The 20,366-nt window shown below is 48.3% G+C and overlaps 1 protein-coding gene across 1 annotated transcript in view; it reads right to left on the bottom strand.

Moving 5' to 3' along the window:
• Positions 1-20,117, bottom strand: part of LOC126060313 (acyl-coenzyme A oxidase-like protein) — a 184,625-nt gene extending 164,508 nt beyond the window's left edge. The window contains 6 exon segments of the mRNA XM_049856378.1: positions 2,199-2,271; positions 3,927-4,012; positions 4,348-4,466; positions 11,648-11,746; positions 12,130-12,216; positions 20,025-20,117. Of these exon segments, the coding sequence (XP_049712335.1) occupies positions 2,199-2,271; positions 3,927-4,012; positions 4,348-4,466; positions 11,648-11,746; positions 12,130-12,216; positions 20,025-20,117 (557 nt within the window).
• Between the last annotated feature and the right edge of the window lie 249 nt (positions 20,118-20,366).

The raw sequence follows: 20,366 nt of genomic DNA, 5'->3' as shown, positions 1-20,366 counted from the left end.
CTTTCCCAGCACCATTTGTTGAAAAGACTATTCTTTACCGCATTGAATGGTTCTGGTATCCTTATCAAAAAATCAATTGACCATAAATATTGAGTTTATTTCTAGACTCTTCATTCTATTCCACTGATCTATATGTCTATCCTTATGCCAGTACCACACAGCATTGATTACTGTAGCTTTGTCATAAGTTTTTAAAGCAGAAGTTTAAGTTCTTCAACTGTGTTCTTTTTCAAGATTGTTTTGGCTATTCTGAGTCTCTTACATTTCCGTATGGATTTTAGGGTCAGTCTGTCAATTTCTGCAAAAAGCCATCTGGGATTTTGACAAGGATTACGTTGAACCCATACACCCATTTACCAGCCTATTTCTGACCAGGTGATGAACCAACACCTGGCACTGGGGCTCCTCCCTCAAACCTCAAGCTAAACCCCTGTGCTGCTGCTGCTGCTGCTCCGTGGTGTTTGTGGGGACAGCTTCGATGGCAAGTGAAAGGCTTTGGTGCCCAATCTGGCTTATCAAGGAAGACTCTACGTCTCTTCCTACACTGTACAGACAATGTGGCACACTGTCATTTTGCTCTCTGGTTGAGTCTGGCTTTCTAACCCTGATGCATGGGTGAATGCTAGGCCACTAGTGACAGCTTCTGGCCACTCGGATCTCATTACAGAGGGTGAGGTGTGGACAGAGCTCCACAGCTGTGCCCCCCCATCTCTTACAGTGATGCCGACAGTGACCAGGAGACATGCAGGCACCCAGGGGAAGGCTGGTGGCCCTCAGTCCCTGCTGTCGTAGGCACTGGTGGTCTCCGAGGGGCCCAGGAGGCTTCACCACCCAGCAGGATAACTGTGAGGATGCTGTTGATGGTCCTGTTTGTTTCCTACCCGCTCACAGGGGCGGGGGTGGGGGGAGTTAACTAAGAAAATCTGATCCATTTTAAATTCATTTCTCATACATTTTTCTTAAACTTTTGGTATCTACTACCACATTTATCCACTGTCAAGAACTTGCGGACGACACAAAGGTGTAAGGTGTTAAAGGAAAGCCCACAGGAAACATGAGCACAGGTGACAACATGCAGCCTGACTGCTGGCTTTCCATAGACCTAAACATGGCTGTGGTCCAGGGTTTCACTGCGTACATGAAACAAATGCTGCTGAGAAATAAAAGATAATCGGTATTTCTTAGCTTCTTCAAAGAGTGCCTAGGACCCCCAGAGCTTCACCTTGAGGAACCAACCTTCACCTCATGGTTGAGCCCACCTTGACCTCACTGCTCTGACGCCAGGAAAGGCCACTGGGCACTGACAGTATCCATCCAAGTAACAGTGGTCACCAGAGCCTCGGACGCTGAGAGGTGGTGCCACATCCCTGCCACTCACAAAGAAGGCAAAAAAACTCATCGGTTTATGTTGTTGTTGTTGTTGGGAGCTGCCGCTGAGTCACCCGGACTGATGGCGACTCGATGTACAACAGAATGAAACACTGCCTGGTCCTGCACCATCCACGAGTGGCTGTAGATCAGACAATGCTCTGTTGTGACCCACAGAGTTCACTGGCTGATTTTTGGCCGTAGATTGCCAGGCCTTTCTTCCTAGTCTGTCTTAGTCTGGAAGCCCCTTCAGTGTCACAGCACCACGGAAGCCTCCACTGACGACGGGCTGCAGCTGCACTGGCTGGCGATCAGCTCATAATAGCAAAAAAAGGAGAGAAAACCACCGAAATGCCCAAAAATAAGGAATTGCATGCATAAATCACAGAAGGTTTATTTAACAGTCTATCATGGTGCTATCAACAATGACAATGTATGCGTGTATTTATCGTTGCATAAAAATATTGGATATATGATGCTAAATGGAAACAATCTGTAATAAAAAATAAAACCTATAAATGGATCTCCTTTGCTAACTATCAAACACCTCTCTCCTTAGGCGTATCGGCTTGGGGAAGACCTGGAGAGACGCAGAGGCAGGTGTAACAGCCATTAAGTTTGGGTAATAGCATTTTGGATCATTTTAGATTTTTTATTTTTACTTTTTCTATTTCTTATCTATACTTTCCCATTAGTTGTCAATAACCTTATGGGGTGGTTAGGGGACAACAACCTGGAAATGGAGACCATGACACCAAGAACCAGGCCACCTTGGGAGAGCAACGAGATCACATGCACAGTGAACCAGAGTTCAGGGGAAAACTACTCACCTATCCAGCAGGTTCTCCCTTCGCACCTGGACCTTGTCAAACGTTGAGATCCCATTATCCACACCATGCAGACCTAGAGGGAACAGAAACGAAATGAAGCTGCAGGGAGGAAATCTGTGCCATTGGCAGATATACCGTCCCTGCTACTTCCAGGCTTGTCTCCACTAAAACACGAAGTCCTTTATTTTACTTCCAGAGTCCTTGATGCCTTTTATCTGGGGCGACCGGAGAGGGCGTTTGCTTCCTGGAAGAGCTGTGCCTGTGTCTTTGGCCCGTCAGGCCCCTCCTCCCTGAGGACAATGTGCTCTTCCTTCTACACAACTCAGGCACTCGGGGCTCAGGTGATGGCCTGGGGGTGGTTGAGGCACACCTATCTGCCTCAGAAGTTACTCTGACTGGGAAAGAGAAAAAGTATTAGGCAAATTAAAGAAGCTGAGGCTGAACCCAGAGAAGGCAGGAAAGCCAGGCTACTCTCCCTCCCTCTCGGCGCTGCCTGCCTGGCACATGGCGTATCTGCGAAAGCCGGGGCCTAAGGGACAAGGGCAAACGGCCACAAGGACAGCAGTGGGTGGGGGGGGTCACCCGATTCCCCAGACAGCTCCTAAAATCTGTAAGACCCATCTCCCAACAACACCTGTTGAAGTCTGAGGTCTACTTTTCGTTCATCACCACTTAGGGAGATTTAATCTGGAAAAAAATATTTATTTAGAAAATTTCTTTATTTAGAACATCACCCCTTGACAAGGACAAGTTTGCATTTAGGAGCTTATGAGGAAACCAAAGCAGACTTCCTGAAGTTACCAGTGTTTGAAATGCCTGGCACCACTTCACAAGAGCCGGGCCTACCCCTCGGCTCTCAACAACGCTTGACACATGAGGTACTTTCAGGGGGCTGGGGCCGCAGGGGCAGAAGTCACCCTTGAGATAAATTAAAAACACTCGCAAACCCACCTGCAGCCCTTCCTGCAGCTGCTCCAGTGGACGAAAACACTAAGGGGCCTGGATGAGACTATGCTCCTCCACCAAGGCTCTCTCTTCCCTCTTCTCTCCCCCGCTCTTTCTTCTCTCTTTGTTCCTTCTCCCTCCACCCTTTCCAGATCCCCGGGTGATGCAGCCGCAAGGTCAACGGTTCAAACCCACCCAGCGGTGCCACAGAAGGAAGGCCTGGTCTGCTTCCATTAAGATCACAGCCAAGAAAGCCCTGTGGAGCTCAGTTCTGCCCTGTGACACAGAGGGTCCCCAGCAGTCAGAGTCGACCCCACAGCAGTGGGTTCTCTTAGCCCGCCCCTTTCTCTGACTTGAGTGGGCCTTGGTGGGGATGACCAGTGGAGCCCACAGACACGGCTGGTCTCACAGGGTCAACCTTCAGGATTCATCAAGAGCTCACCGGCACAAGCCAGGCTGGCGGCTTAGGGGCACAGAAGAGAGACTCCCCCAGCTCTCTGAGAGCTCACAAGTCTAAGGAGAGAGGAGACGGAGCAACGTCAGGGCAAAATCAGAGAAGCTGAGAGAAAATGAGACCAGTGCAAATTCATAATGGCAGCCTGCAACGTCCTCTAACAGTTCTGCATAAAGGACTCGGAATTAGCGTCAAAATCATGAAGTCCTCTCCGTTTTCTGTGCCTTCACAGTGTCTGTGAGTTGGGTTAGACTCCCCTTTGGTTGGTGGGGTGGTGAGCGGGCAGGAGATGCCAATGAGGGTAGAAGAGGGGTAACCTGGGGACCCACCTTCTTTGTGCATCATGTCAATCGCTGTCACTCCTGGGTACAAGCTTCCATTCTCATCCCAGACAGGCACAATGAAACAGTGGGGCCTAAGAAAGGCAAAGAGACAGAGAGTTATTAAACTCTCCGAATTTCTGAAGAAAAGAATAAGGTTTTATTATTTTCTTGGAACTGCTAAAAAAAAAAAAATTAATTTGATCTCTAAACCCATTCATTTCTCTGTGCACTGCACATGTTATAATGTTACAATGTATACTGTTACAAGTTCCAGTAAAATGTATCATCACATTTATTTAGGAGATAAAGTATCCACTGAATTTTTTTAAATATAAAAATAGCCCTATGAAATGAGGTTTCAGTGTGAAGTACTCATTGGCAAATAGTTACAGTAACGAGAATGCTCCCAGCTTTCTGTGTGGGTGACAAACCTTGAGCTCGTCCGTTTATAATGAGCTGCGCAATGACCGAGGCGTGGTGCCCAAGCACGGCATTGCCGACGCTCGTCTTCTGGGCGTTTTCACACGGCGTGTCAATTACAAACTCCTGCACAGAACAGCAGTGCGACAGACTGTATTCTTTCTCACGGCTCATTTCAGCTCTTTGACTAATGCCCAGAGTACTGTGAAAACAGGTCCACGTGGTACAAGTCTATGTGTTCAGGTGATTTTACAAACTCCCAGCAAAGAAGACAACTGAAAAGTCATCGGGCTCGGCCTCCTGTAGTCACCGCTGCTCTGCAAGCACCTCCATTCATGAATTTCACCTCCGCCTCAGCTTCGAAAATTAAAGTGCCTTTTAAATGAATAACCCAATCGGGAAGATAAGCTGCCAATTTTCACTCAATAAAAGGTGTTCCCTCCTTTTCAGCGTCTCTTCTTTGTAATGTTGAGCTGACACATGTGCTATCTGGCTGAGCCTCCTGGCTTTAATGTATGAAGTCTTTCCTCATTATTAACCTCTTTCTCTCTAGGCTACTTCAAACTGAGATGTTTACATTTAGGTGATCCAACACCACTCAAAAAAAAAAGTCATCAAGTCGCCTCCAACTCATGACGACCCCATGTGCGTCAGAGCAGAACCGTGCTCAAGTCGCCTCCAACTCATGACGACCCCGTGTGCGTCAGAGCAGAGCCGTGCTCAAGTCGCCTCCAACTCATGATGACCCCACGTGCGTCAGAGCAGAACCGTGCTCAAGTCGCCTCCAACTCATGACGACCCCACATGCGTCAGTGCAGAACCGTGCTCAAGTCACCTCCAACTCATGACGACCCCACGTATGTCAGAGCAGAACCGTGCTCAAGTCGCCTCCAACTCATGACGACCCCACGTGCATCAGTGCAGAACCGTGCTCAAGTCGCCTCCAACTCATGACGACCCCGTGTGCGTCAGAGCAGAGCCGTGCTCAAGTCGCCTCCAACTCATGACGACCCCACGTGCATCAGAGCAGAACCATGCTCAAGTCGTCTCCAACTCATGACGACCCCACGTGCGTCAGTGCAGAACCGTGCTCAAGTCACCTCCAACTCATGACGACCCCACGTGCGTCAGTGCAGAACCGTGCTCAAGTCACCTCCAACTCATGACGACCCCACGTGCGTCAGTGCAGAACCATGCTCAAGTCGCCTCCAACTCATGACGACCCCACGTGCGTCAGTGCAGAACCGTGCTCAAGTCACCTCCAACTCATGACGACCCCACGTGCGTCAGAGCAGAACCGTGCTCGACTCCAACTCATGACGACCCCGTGTGCGTCAGAGCAGAGCCGTGCTCAAGTTGCCTCCAACTCATGACGACCCCATGTGCGTCAGAGCAGAACCGTGCTCGACTCCAACTCATGAAGACCCCATGTGCGTCAGAGCAGAACCGTGCTCAAGTCGCCTCCAACTCATGACGACCCCATGTGCGTCAGAGCAGAACCGTGCTCCACAGACTCTTTCATGCCTGATCTTTCAGAAGTAGGTTTCCAGACCTTTCTTCTGAGGAGCCTCTGAGTGAACTCAAACTTCCAACCTTTCAGTTAGCAACCAAGCATGTTAACTGTTTGTACCACCCAGGGACAGGCAACCCAACATCAAGACTCCTCAGATCCCTGGTGGTAGACTTTAAGCTCTCCACACACTCCTCACTCCCAAGCAGCTCACCTGCAAAGTTCACAGGAAATAATGAAGAGTCAATGATCTGGGGCCCTTAGCTGGGTTGTTCCAGAGCCCACATCTATGTTTTTCATTTTATTGCTGGCCTTCTCTCCTTCTGGACAAGCCACTTGGTTCCACTGTTGACACCTTGAACATCCTGCCTCCATGATGCGGGTTTGTTGTTTAAACATCAATAAACTAACCAGAGCCTGGAATGTTATGACTGCATGCATCAAGGCTAACAGGTCACCATGATCCCATGTCACCACTGCATGGAATATCAGCCCATACAACCTGGATTTTTATTAAAAAAAAAAAAAAAAAAAAACTTATTTAAGCCCTTGGATGACTGCTTCAGAATCTGCTTCTCCATTCTTCTGACCACTGAATAGAATAAGAGGTTCAAAAAGGGTTCATACCCATAAGCCCTTAAACAAAAGCACTTGTAAATGATTATCTAGTAAGAAAAAGAATCCCAGAAGGTGCCACTGTTTGTCTCCATAAAATGACCAAGGATTCCAGTTCCAAACAGTCTACAAACTAATGCTAGTGAGGAAGAAGCAGGAGGAAAATGTAAGTTTTTGTTGTCAGTCTCTGCTCAAAGCTCGAGCTTCATTTCCATCCTCTCTGAACAAGGCACAAGGAACACGCCAGTAAAAGGACCACAGTGGGAGATGCCCGCTCCACTTCTTGGTTCTCCCCCATCCTGCCCACCACTTGGGTCTTCCCGGTCCTGCCCACCACTGGGGTCTTCCCAGTCTTACACACCACTTGATTCTTCCCAGTCCCACCCACCACTTGGTCTTCCCAGTCCTGCCCACCACTTGGTCTTTCCAGTCCTGCCCATCACTTGGGTCTTCCAAATCCTGCTCATCACTTGGGTCTTCCCAGTCCCACCCACCACTTGGTCTTCCCGGTCTTGCCCACCACTTGGGTCTTCCCAGTCCCACCCATCACTTGGGTCTTCCCAGTCCCCACCCACCACTTGGTCTTCCCGGTCTTGCCCACCACTTGGTCTTCCCAGTCCCACCCACCACTCGGGTCTTCCCAATCCTGCTCATCACTTGGGTCTTCCCAGTTCTGCCCACCACTTGGGTCACCCCTAAACCTCTCGCCCAGGAGGCACTGCCCTTGACTGCCAGCTCTGGACACAGGGAACCTGGGACAGGTGGGGGAGCCCAGGGAAATGGCAAAAGAGCAGAGGAATGGCAAATTTCATTGGAGCTGACAATACTGAAGGTCTGGCTGAAGTAACACAACAAGCTGTTGATCACACGAAGATTACCTCAGATTTCAGATTTTAAAGTAGAGAGGCTACACTTCTCCTCTGGCCAAAAAACACAATCTTGAAGCCCAAGAAAACATTCTCTGGCAAGTGTTTGCACAAGAAAACTTGTAACATGTGCGAGGCCTTTTCAGAAACGTACATGGACACGCACAAGTCTCTGGAGGCCGCCCTTGTCTTATAGAGTCAGCCAAAACTTCTCAAAGAGAGAAGCTGCTTGGAGCTGAGTACAGTACAGTAAAATAAAAAATAAAACAAAACAAGAACACAACCCATGTGGATGGGGGGTGCTTACAACTCAACTCGGGGGAAGGAAGGAAAGCAAGAGAGGAAACACCGGCTGGCAGAGCAGATCTGGTGGGACGGGAAGGAGCACAGGAGGCCCTGTCCCCATAAATATCTGATACACCCTGTGAAAGGAGGTTTGTCACTTCTGGCAAAACGTTTGATCTGGAAAGTTTGCCTCAGCCAACACGTCAGAGTTAAAGCTGGATCTAAATAACGCACACCACATGTGTCGGTTACTAGTGAAACCATTCGCTGAAGGTCAACAGAGCGGTCAGTGCTGTAAGCACTACAAAGGTGGCTTTGGCCAGAGGGCTCCTTTATTTTCTAACCCTGCTTATTTTCACTGATTGGTATAAAGCATAAAAGTAAAGCTGTCTTACCTCTTAACTATTCACACCCCTCCCCTACCCACCCTCCCCCAAAATAAAAATTAATAAAAAATGTAAGCAATTAAACAGCCCTTGAGGGAGAGAAGGCTCATTTGATATGCTCTAACCTTTTAAAGGGGAAATGAAGGGGAAAATGGGAAACCAATGAAGGGAGAAATCCATTCCCTGCAACGTCGGATCTCAGTGGCTTGGGTTTCTGATGGGCTTGTTCTCTCTCCCACCCCCACGGGAGACAAGAGCGTTCGCCAGCGTCTCCTCATCATGACTTCAGCTTCGCAGCTCCCCTAGCAGAAAGGGGCAGCTGCTGAGGAACACCAGGTAGCTAAATCGCCGATGCTATTTGGGGAAAATGGGACCAACACAGGGAAGCGATTTTTGTGGGGAAGAAGATGATAGTCCGAAGAAACAGATAAGAATTGTGTTTTGTTTTCTTTTTTTCCTAATGACAGCAAGGTGACCCCAGTACCATGGTCTGGGGAAGGAAAAGTTGGTCAGCCAAAACCCAAAAGACGTTAGGTAAGTGTCCCGTCACTGGCTGGTAAGAGCAGTCCTACTTGAACCTAAGACTCTAACTATCGCCATAACCATAGCAAGTTTCTGAACCTTTGTGAGCCTTGGTTTCCCCACCTGTAAAATAAGGAAAATTATACCTGGCCAGTCCCTGGGTGGTATAAATGTTAATGTGCTTGGTTGCTAACTGAAAGGTTGGCAGCCAAGTCCACCTGGAAGTGCCTCAGGAGAAAGACCTGGAAATCTACCTCCAAAAAGTCAGCGGTTGAAAACCCTACGGAGCACAGTTCTACTCTGACACATGGGGTCACCGTAAGTCAGGGTCAACTTGAATACAACTGGTTACTGGTATAAAGATTATAAAACATTTAACGAAGTGTTCTATGTAGAGAGGTTAGCCTGGCGCCTTGCAGGTAAGTGCTTGACCAACGGTGGTGGTGAAATGTCATGTTTATGCGATTGTTTTTGTGAGGAAACAGAACCTGGGACCCAGCGAGTGCTCAGTAAACAGCAGTGTTGATGTTTATTCTCACTGACTCTGGGCACCACTGACGACCGAGAGAACAGCCTCAGTGAGGAGGAAAAACGGGGTGTCCTCCAGCACAGCCTACACCTGAAACTCTCACTCTAAACACTGACAGCCCCCAAGCATCGTTGGGTCAGAAAAACCTGCTAAGGAAATCCTGGATTCTAAAGGACACGCTCAGCAAGCATAACGAAAAGACTGTGCACCCACACCCGCGTGCGGGCACACGCCCACCCACTGCACGTATGCTTGTTTACGTATGTTTACACAAAACCATTTCTAGAAAGAACTTCAAAATGTATTTATTCCTTTGTAGTTCTTTGGAGGAAACCTTGGTGGCGTAGTGGTTAAGTGCTACAGCTGCTAACCAAAAAGCTGGCAGTTCAAATCCACCAGGCGCTCCTTAGAAACCGTATGGGGCAGTTCTACTCTGTCTTATAGGGTCACTACGAGTTGGAATCGACTCAGTGGCAACGGGTTTGGTTTTTTTGTTTTGGTTTTAGATCTTCGGGAGACTTCCACCAACATCAAGTACACTGAAATAAGGGACAGTGAAATAAGTAAATGATTGCTTTCTTTATTCCAGGGCGGGGGGGGGATGAGGAAGCCAAAGGGATGGTGGGGGGTATGAAGCAGGGTTTTTGACACTGCAGGTTGTGACCCATTATGGGGAGAGAGATTAGTTTAGAGGGTCTTGAAAAGCATTTTTTTTTTCTTTTTTAATTAACGAGAAGGAAAGGAAGAAAAACAAAGAGACGGGCACACGCAGGTCTAACCACTACGGATCTTTTTTTTTTTTAATTGTTGAGAATATACACAGCTAAACACACCAATTCAACAGTTTCTACACGCACCATTTAGTGACACCGATTACATTCTTCAAGTTGAGCAACGATTCTCACCCTCCTTTTCTGAGTTGTTCTTCCCTCATTAACATAAACTCACTGCTCCCTAGGGTTCCCACCTAATCTTTCCAGTTGCTACTGTCAATCTGATCCCATACAGATAGATCTTAAATGAGCATAATGCTCAAGACAGACATTTTTCACTACTTAAGATAAACTATTGTTTGGTTTTAGGAAGACTTCAGGGGATAGCTTTGGTTTAAGGTTTAAAGATTATAATCTCAGGGCAATAGTTTCATGGGTTCATCCAAACTTCATGGCTCCAGGAAGTCTGGAGTGCATGACAATCTGAAATTCTGGTCTGCTTTTTCCCCCTTTTGATCAGGATTCTTCTATAGAATTTTTCATCAAAATGATAGTAATGGTAGCAGGGCACCATCCAGGTCTTCTGGTCTCATGGCAAAGGAGGCAGTTGTTCATGGAGGCGGTTAGCCACACGTTCCGCATCCTCCTCCTATTTCTGACTGTACTTCTTCCTCCATCCCTCCAGGTGAATAAAGACCAACTGTTGTGGCTTGAATGGCTGCTTGCAAGCTTTTAAGACCCCAGGCACCACGCAAGAACTTGGAGGTAGAACAGAAGCACTAAACTAATGTTATTGGGTCAATTAACTGGGGTGCCCCATGAAACCATGACCCTAAACCTCCGAACTAAGGAGTCAAATCCCATGAGGCTTTTGGTTGTACATAAGCAGACTCAGCAGCTATTCTTTTTGTTGTTGTTGTTGTAAATATATCTATCATACAAAAAAAAAACTTTTGCCAATTCAACTTTTTACAAGTGCAGCTTACTGACAGTAATTATAATAATTGGCTGTGCAACCCTACCCTTAATCAACGCGATTTTTCCATCACCGTTAATTCCCTTTCCCCCTCCCTCCCAACCCTGGTAACCACTGATAAACTTTGTTCTCTATACTGTTGCCTTTTCTTGTCCTTTTACGTAAGTGAGGTCATACAATATTTTTCCTTTTCTGACTGACTTATTTTTAATGTTCTCCATAGGAGAAGACACCTGTGGAGGTCCAAGCCATACCTGGAGTGGCTGAAGCCATTGAGTAACATGATCTTGGCTTCTGAGTTTCCTGACTGCACCACCCAGAAAAGAAGGGAAGGAAAAGTACCAGAGGTACACACAGTAAAGGTAGTAAAGGTAAGACTGTTTTGTGAAGGTTTTGTTTCAGGGTTCATGTAAATTTTACTGCAGGTCATGATTAAGGCTCCATGCATAATATCAGTATGGAGGACTTGGCTCCTGGTAAGGAAGCCCCAGCACAGACGGTACCTCCCCGCACCCCGACACATGGTGCAATGGAGAGGGACAACAAAGCCGGTTACCTTCCAGACTAGGGCGGCCACTGCTAAGAAGGAAAACAAAATAGCTTTAGTACTGTAGTGTTGTTCTCAGGGTTGTCACAGGGGATTGAATTAACGAGTGCAGGTAAAGGGCTCAGGGTGTGCAGGTGAGTTTAGTTGCTGTAAAAGTCTTAGCTGGTATCAGACTCATGAAGGCTAAATACACGCCCACGTCTACGGAAACACTTAAGACACTTGTTCTGCATCTGAGCTCCTCTGGCCAAAGAGCACACACGCAGATGGTGTGAAGCTGAACTCAGAGAGAAGCAAAGCCAGTCCTCTACAGGTGTCCTGCTGCCCTGAACTGCGGAACGATGGACAGAATCCTCACCTGTGCAGAGAGGTCAAAGGTGGCTTCAGTCTGGATCCCTCTCACGTTGCTCCCATGGCCCCTCTCGGTCATTGCAAACATCCCAGCGTATTTCTGCTCCTGGGCATTAGAAGGGAATTAGCCAGTCGGGTGGTTGCTTTAACTGCAGACCTCGCAGGCCATTAGGGGTGTTTGTGAGAACCACAGAGGTGAGCTGGAGACAATTATAAAAACGTAGCCTGAATGATTGCTAAGGTGATTGTAACAATATGACAGACTCCATGCAATGTAAAAAGGATTGCCTCAAAATTCCTGTTCTGAACAATGTTCTTGCTGACTAATTCTATTTCTTCTTCTGCAACACACACACATATACAAGCACACACACATATACAAACACATACACACATACAAACACACACGCACACACACACATACACGTCTAACTACTGTGGATTTCCAAGGCTCTCCAAAGAAAACACCTATGGAAGTGCACGCCATACCTGGAGTGGCTGAAGCCACTTAGCAACATGATCTGGGCTTCTGAGATTCCTGACTACACCACCAAATAGCCAATAAATTATTCCACACTGGAAGCAAAGAAATACATATTTTTATTAGCCACAGTCAACAATTTAGTGGCAATTAAAACCACTGGTCAAACTCCGATCGGTAATCATGCATTTGGTTCATGGAGCTTCATGTAGGTCCCACACATGGCAAGGCGTCCACGTCCTTCCCCTTGGCTGCCTCTCTGCAGACATGGCTCGTGGGTCATTCTCTGGGACTCTCCATGCTCCACCCTCAGGGCTGCCCAGCTCACCCCATCTTCTCAGGATCTAGCTTAGTACCTATGTGTATAAGCTGGGCAACAAAATGTTTGCACAATGATCTCAGGTGAGTCCCGCCATGAGAAACAGTCTTCAAACATGAAGGCTGATGGAAAACGTGATGCTGCAAATCCAGGAAGCTCTTGTTTTGCTTGGGATGAGACAAAACCAGACCCACGTCTTCAAGTGGATTCTGACTCATGGCGACCCCACATATTACAGAGTAGAATTTCTCCACATGGTTTTCTTGGCTGTAAACTTTATGTGAGCTGGTCACCCCTAGATGAGCTCAAACTGCCAACCTTTAGGTTAGTAATCAAGCACAAACCGTTTCTCAAATCCCAGTTCAGCTGCCCGCGGGCTGCGAGATCCTGGACAAGGACACAGTGGCCTCAGTTTCCTTGTCAGACAAATGGAGCGACTGACGGACCCACTCATTTACGTCACATGCACACACATGGCACCGCACTCTGTGCACAAAAGCTCACCGACTCTCTAGCAACCCCGTGAAGAAGAGGTTGTCACCACTGCCTGACAGATGAGGACACCGAGCTTCAGAGAGGGGAAGCGACTTGTCCAAGGCTGCATCCTGAGAAAGGGCTGGTGCCACGAGGATTCAGCAAGAGCCAACTACCAAGCACTTGGCCTGGCATCTTGTGAACAACAGGAAAGCATAGCTGAAGAGAAGGAGGAGGACGAGGCAGAGGAAGGGTGGCTTGAGCAGGGTCATTTGGACAGATCAGAGTGACTGACTGCAAAGATATTTGCTGTGTCTGCAGGTCACACAACCCCAGTTATTCCTGGACCTCCTCTCCCCCAGACTCAGTCCAAGTGGTTTGTGGGTGACACTGATCCCCACCCTGGCTTTAGGAGGAGCCATGACTCAGGACCGGCTGATCTGTGTAGTGTCATCCTTGTGGCCACAGGGACGGCTTCGGGGTGGAGGTGTGATCCAGGCAGGTCCAGTCAGAGTGGCTGCTGGGACAAGTAAGCCACATGGGAGGAGAAGGTCTCTTTCTGATGCAGTGGGGCCTGGAGAATGAAGGGCCATCACCTGAGCTTGGGGATGGGTTACAGGGGAAAGCAGAGCGGAGAGACAGAGACCAGGTCCTGCAGGCCCACACCTGAAGCCTCCCCACCTGCGCTCTTCAATTACAAGCAGAAAATAAATGCCTTTTTGTTCTTTGCAAGTTTGAATTGGGCATTTCTGGTTTTGTTTTTGTTTGGCCACTGCAACAGAATGAGCCCTAGCAGCCACAGGGAGGCCAAGCCACCCAGGCGAGTGGGAGGGCACACATTCCATACTGCTGAACCCACTGTGGTCCGAGAAGGGTCACCAGCCTCTCGTGAGAACTAGTCCCTGCCCCACACAGGTGTGATCACCTGGAACCAGCTGTGTGAAACAAGCCTGGTCTGCGCCAACAGCCTGACCAGCTAACACCGCCAACATCCTGACAGACGGAGTCCACTGACAACATCCGTCATGTGAAGTACTTTTCATTCGGAGAATCACAAAGTACGCTGCGTGCTCCAATTCCTCGGCACTCTTCTCAACAGAAACCCGGCAGGCACTGCAAACTGCATTACTGATTCCAACTCAAGAAAATGGGACCAATCCTGCTAGTATCCTTTTTTCCCCTAAACCACCTTAGAAGTCAGGTTAAAAAATATGTATTTATCTAAAACTAATTTTCCACCTCTGAATCTCTTTGGCAGGTGACTTACACATTCTCTACAGTACATTCCTTCCCTAGATTTTAAATCCTTTCCTCTTCTGTAGGAAGGAAGGAAGAAACACTTTAAAGCCTCCATTCACTACAGGGTCGCTATGAGTTGGAATGGACTCGTCGGCAGCAGGCTTGGTTTTTTGGTTTTTATTCACTAAGTGAAGTTAGTAGGAGCACTGGCCTGGGTGAATGAAACCTGCTGGTTTGCATACTGGGCTTCAGAAAGCTGCTGAGTTAACAGAGGCATCGCCTGTGTGACCCCAATCTACATGGTAAATTAAAATGTGGAGTGTTCCCCCAAGTGCTAGCCAGTGGGAGGACAGGACCCACGTCCTCTGAACAAAATGCCAAGCACAGTAGAGGTGCCTGGAGCGTTCAGAGCAGACAACCTCCATGACCTGACCTATGCTTTCAACGGGCGCCTCCTGGGAAGGGAATGGGCTGGGAATGTACCATGGTTAAGCCAGAAGGATGGAGCCCAGCTAGTAGTTCTGAGGGGAGCAGGTGAGCACGGGCGGCAGTTCAGACTTCACTGGTAACCATCAAAAGGGTGGGAAGTAAGGGGATTCAGAGTAGATTTTGAACCCAGACCTGAAGTGTTGGATTTGGAAGAGGGAAAGAGGAACCAGGACAATGGCTGGGCCTTTGGCCTACATTGCCAGATGGATGGAAGCCTGTTCACTGCAGCGGGGAAGCCTGAAGGAGAAGCCAGGAAAGAGGAGATGGCCCCTCATTAGCTAAGAGTAATCAAGACACAGATGCTAAGACTGGCAGGAGACAAGGGAGCAGCACAAAGTGTTCTCCTGAGAGAGCACTTTGTTTACCACGGTCATCACTGCCCAGTGCCCTGGGTCCTAGAAAACCTCAGGGGACAGGACACAGAGGGACCAGTTTGTTCTGAGAGAGACTGGGTAAAGCAGTGGCAAAGAAATAGCAACCAAAAAGGAGCACTTAATGACAACCTGACTTTAAACATGCGCTCACCATGCGCTGTGTTTGGAATAGCCCCTTTCTCCTCTCACTCATCTGGAGGAGAAAAGGGACAGTGACACCCTGAGGAGCACGAGGTGTGACACGTGCTCCACACCGGCTGGCAGCACCCTCAGGAAGCCACAAGCAGAGATGATCAGGGGCTGGGAGCTGTCAGGACAGGCCGAAGGATGGGCCTCTTCTTAACTTCCAAATGCTGACCGGGAGGAGACCTCCCCCAGGGGCAGAGATGCCTGGTCCTCTAAAGCTGGGAACGCAGGTTGGTCTCACCTCGGTCCACTAAGGGTGCTGCTACCTGGAAGCCTAGGGAAGGGCCCCTCTCAGGGGAGTTACATCCCCATGGCTTACCGAGCTCCTGCTACAGGCCAGGCCCGGCACGCAGCTCCTCATGGGCATTGTAGATTTAAATCTGTGCACAGCCTATGGAAAGGGCGTAAGCAGCGCCATCTTTACAGAAGAGAAAACTGAGGTGCAGACGATGAAGTAACTTGTCTGTCCAGACATGGAGTGTGAACCCACGTCATTCAGACTGTTACTCTGCCGTGACTGACCAGTGTCCGCCATGCGGCAAGAGCCTACCTGCACCGTGGCCGAGACAGCTTTTGTACAGAGCAGCCAGGCAGCAGGCCTCCTGAATGGCTGTCAGCTGCATCCAGACACTTCATTCCGAGGGCAAATGGGATACACTGAGGCACTGGACAGTAACCCCAGAAAGGAGAGTAAGATGACTCAAATGAAGAAACAAAGAAGTCTTGGGGAAGAGGAGGAAGCATGTCACGTTCCTTTCCGCCTTCTGGGTTGCATCACCATTTGTGGGAGAAGACCTTGGGCTGGTGCCCAAGCTACAGTGCGGATTCAAAGCCCTCAGCACAGGAAGACTCCTTCCCTGGCACCCCTCCGGCTTCCCCGCCCCCTCGCCGTGAGTCGCTCTCAGAGCCAGACCCGGCCCGGCCTGCACGTGGCCGTCTGAGGACAACCCTATTTGTCCAAAGCACTCAGGGATGCCCAGGGCCTCTAGGGAAACATGGGCCTGAAGGAAGAGAGAAAACGAGCCCAGGGTGCAGAGGTCTTGGACAGACTTGATACTGATGCCTCTCGCAAGATGACAGCCAGCTGGGTCGAGGGTATAGGAGACCTGGCAGGGAGCAGAGGAGGAGATCTGGGGAGACCCTGACCAGCCCAGCGATCACAGGAATCTCTCCCAACACACTGGTCTCTCTCCTGACACCCCCTGAACTGCCAACACAAGAGACACCACGGCCTCCTGGGTGGACTGGGGGACACAATCTATGCTTTCCTCTGTTTAGAATTTCCAAGCTTAGGAGAAAAAGCTCCCAGCAGTGACTGCTGTGGTAGGAAGCAAAGAGGGGCAGTAATAACAACATATTTTGAGTCTGTATTTTTCCTGTTCTTTAGACTTTTTTCATTCAGCAATAATCATGCATTGCTCACCTACTATGTACCAAGACTGCAGAGGGACAGTCTTCAAGGCATTTTCCCTGTAGTGGAGTAAGAGCCGTGACGTGATCAGCCGCACAAATAAATACATGAATTCAAGATGGAGTGTGGGCCATGGGGGAAACTGTAAGGTACAGAGACGGTCGACTGTGAGTCAGTGGAGTCTACGTTGCAGGTTTCTGGAAGGCTCCCCAGAGGGAAGGATGCTTGAGCTGGAACCTGAAGACTGAGTCGTATCAGAGTCAAGCAGGTGAAGGGGGGAAATGGTCAAGCCAGGGTGGGGGGAAAGAGTGATCCAAGGGGGTAAGAAAAACCCAAGGCCAGTGGGGAGGAGTCCTGGGGAGGAGGGGGCTGGGGGACAGCATACGTCTGGAGAGGTGACCAGAGCCAGACCATGGAGGGACCCAGAAGCCACATCAAGGATTGGGGGGCTCTTCTAAAGTGTAACGGGAAATTATAGGGGGGTTTTAAGCAGGGGACTGATGCGATCAGAGAAGCATTTTTAAAAACCTGTTCCTTTAAATCTTCTCAAATTTTCTTCTAGGGTACTCAGAGGTAAAACCTTTTTCTTCTTTTTTTAACTTATGGAAATTTTCAAACAAAATAGAAGCATATAATGAACTCGACAATGACCAACTCGGGTCCACTTTGCGTCGTCTGTAACCCCATCCGCCTACCTCTCCTACAACCAGTGACCAGTTATTGGCTCGGTTCTGACTCACGGCAACCCTGTGTGTGTCAGAGCAGGGCTGTGCTCCATGGGGTTTCAATGGCTGGTTTTTCAGAAGTAAGTCATCAGGTCTTTCTTCCAAGAAGCCTGTGGGTGAACGCTAAACTCCAACCGTTCAGTTAGCAGCTGGGCTCGTTAACCATATGCACCACCCAGGGGCTCCACCGTTCCTGTAGCTCCTGGTTATCTTGAAGTTGATTCCAGTCATCACATCACTTCACCCCTAAACATTTTACTATGCTTCTATAAAAGATGTTATAGTTGTTAGGTACCGTGGAGTCAGTTCCGACTCACAGCAACCCTACAGGACAGAGTAGAACTGCCCCATGGGGTTTCCAAGGGGCAGCTGGTGGATTCGAGCTGCTGACCTTTTGGTTAGCAGGCAAGCCCTTAACCACTACACTACCAGGGCTCCCTCTATAAAAGATAAAGATTCTTTTTTTAAACATAACCATTATCCTACCTAAAAATACAATAATTCCTTAATATCACCAAATGTCCAATGTTGAAATTTCCCCAACTGACACGTAATTTTTCTTTATAGTTTGTTTTTTAAACAGTGGGTCTAAATAAGGCCTATGCATTGCAATTGGCTGAAATGTTTATGTTTTAAACCACAGGCTCCCCCTTCCTCCTTCAAACATTCACTGAGCAACTCCACCCACCACATCTTGAGCAGGACCCAGGAGACAGAGGTGAGGGCTCCCTGCACAGAGAGCTGGCACACCCAGTGAAGATCTCCCTGAAGTCACAATCCACCAGACATTTGTCAAAGAGAAGGGGGTGGGGGCTATACAGCCCTAGCACAAAGTGACTGGAGATCATGAGTCTAGATCAGGGGCCTTCCAATACTTCTGAGAGGGGATATATTTGTCAGATCTCAGCTGCACTATTCTCTCTCTCCAGGAGGAAAAAGACTCTGCCCCGCTAAAAATACAGGGAGGCCAGTGTCTCCCAGAGGACCTGATTGTGGGCACCCTCACCACAGGATAGCACTCAGAGACTTCTTTGCTTTAAATTTTACCCACAGAAAAAGTTTACACCACAAATCGAAATAACTGGATCTTGGGCTCACCATTGATTGACCTGGCTTCCTGTCCCACCACTTATTCTTCATGTTCTAGCTATCATTTCTCCCCTTCGGGGACATTAGGACACAATATTGGAGGCAGAGACTTATTTTGCAAACCAGTAGTGACCGGGGAACAGCAGGAGGGTTTGAGCAAGGCCATACAGGTGGCCCCCTGCTGGGAGACCTGGGGGCACCTTGAAGAGGCACGTCAGGCCCGTCCACTCAAGCCAAGGAAGCCATTCCATTCACCATCCTTGCTGATCTGGGACACGCAAAGCAGGACCACAATGAGATGCCATTTCATACCCATTTGATCAGCAGAAATGGGGAAGTCCCACAACTGGCAACGTGGGAAACAAGGTGAATCCACGAGATTCTCTTCTGTGCTTTGGTGGGAATTTGAATCGACACGACTTCAGAAAACAGATTGACATTACCCACTTCACACAAGCACTCATTTGCCCTACGACTAGCAGCTCCATTTTTGATTAAATACGTAAAGGAAAATTTTACACATGTTCAACACCAGACACAGACGAGAATATTCACAGCAGCACTGTCTACACTTCCTGGAAACAACATGAGAAAGTGCATGAATAAATGCTGTGGTGTGTCTACACAAAGGACTATTATACAGCAGCCAAAAATGAATCTGTATCGTTGTCAAAATGACAAAACAACAGAGATGGGGAGGAGATTAGTGGTTGCCAGAGGACGGAGCAGTGGTGGACAAAGCCACAAAGGGTCAGCTTGAGGGAGTTTCTTCATGTCGTCGAGTAGTGGTGGTCACACACACCTGTATATGGAGTCAGGCTGCACGGAACTACACACGTACACTACTGACTGCATGTAAAACTCGCAAAATCTAAATAAGGTCTGCAGTCCAGTTAACAGCCCAATGTCAACTTCCTGGTGGCACAGTGGTTAAAGCATTCGGCTGCTAACGGAAGGGTCGGCGGTTCAAACCCACCAGCCACTCCATGGGAGAAAGATGTGGCAGTCTGCTTCCCTAAAGAGCACGGCCTAGGAAACCCTATGGGGCAGTTCCACTCTGTCCTATAGGGTCGCTATGAGCTGGAAGCAACTCAACGGCAGCGGGTTTGGTTTTTGGTTTACAGTTACAGAAGACGTCACCACTGAGGGAAGATGGGTGAAGAGGTCACAGAACTCTGTGTGCTATTTTTACAACTTCCTAAGTATTATAATTTCAAAATTAAAAGTCTTTTTTTAGTTAAAAACAGAATGAGCACAGTGATACACAAAGACAGGATCGATCTGAGCAATAATATGTATGCATAAAAAGTAAATTCCACATGATCACGATACCCTTGTATAAAATTAAGACAAACTAAAATAACTGAGTGGCACAAATGCAAAAAAACCTAGATACAAACAAAAGCAAGAGGAAAAGAGCCACAGCCCTGAACACAACAGTTAAGGTGGAAGTCAGGCAGGGTGGCTGTGGGGTGCACCATTTTACACACATCGACTCCAGTAAGCACAAGGATCTCTCCCACGGTTGCGTTTTTATCCCTTGCCATCCAAACACAAGCATCGGCTCATGGACCGTGGGGGTCCCAGCGCCTCTCACCTTTATGCTGGTGGCCACATCTGCTGTGGAAATGACTTCTCCTACGGCAAGGCCCCAACTAATCAAATTCTTCCTTATCTCTGCTGAAAACATGACAGAACCAATGTCAAGTTTTCCTTAGGGTTTTCTGACCTTTTAAATTCAAATTTTTACGAGCATATATGACTTTTATAATAAAAATTCAACACAATAAAGCAATTTTTAAATTAAGAAATGATCCCATCACTTTGCCGAAGTTAACCGTTTCATCTTTTTTAACGTGGCTTCTGGTCTTTGACCGCATGTACCGACCAGTTCCCGTCGAGTCAGCTCTGACTTACAGTGACACTACGGGCGTCAGGG

This window comes from Elephas maximus, chromosome 17 (assembly GCF_024166365.1).
Source record: "Elephas maximus indicus isolate mEleMax1 chromosome 17, mEleMax1 primary haplotype, whole genome shotgun sequence".
In the NCBI taxonomy this organism is placed as follows: Eukaryota; Metazoa; Chordata; class Mammalia; order Proboscidea; family Elephantidae; genus Elephas; species Elephas maximus.
This window is presented reverse-complemented; position numbering and strand designations above follow the sequence as displayed.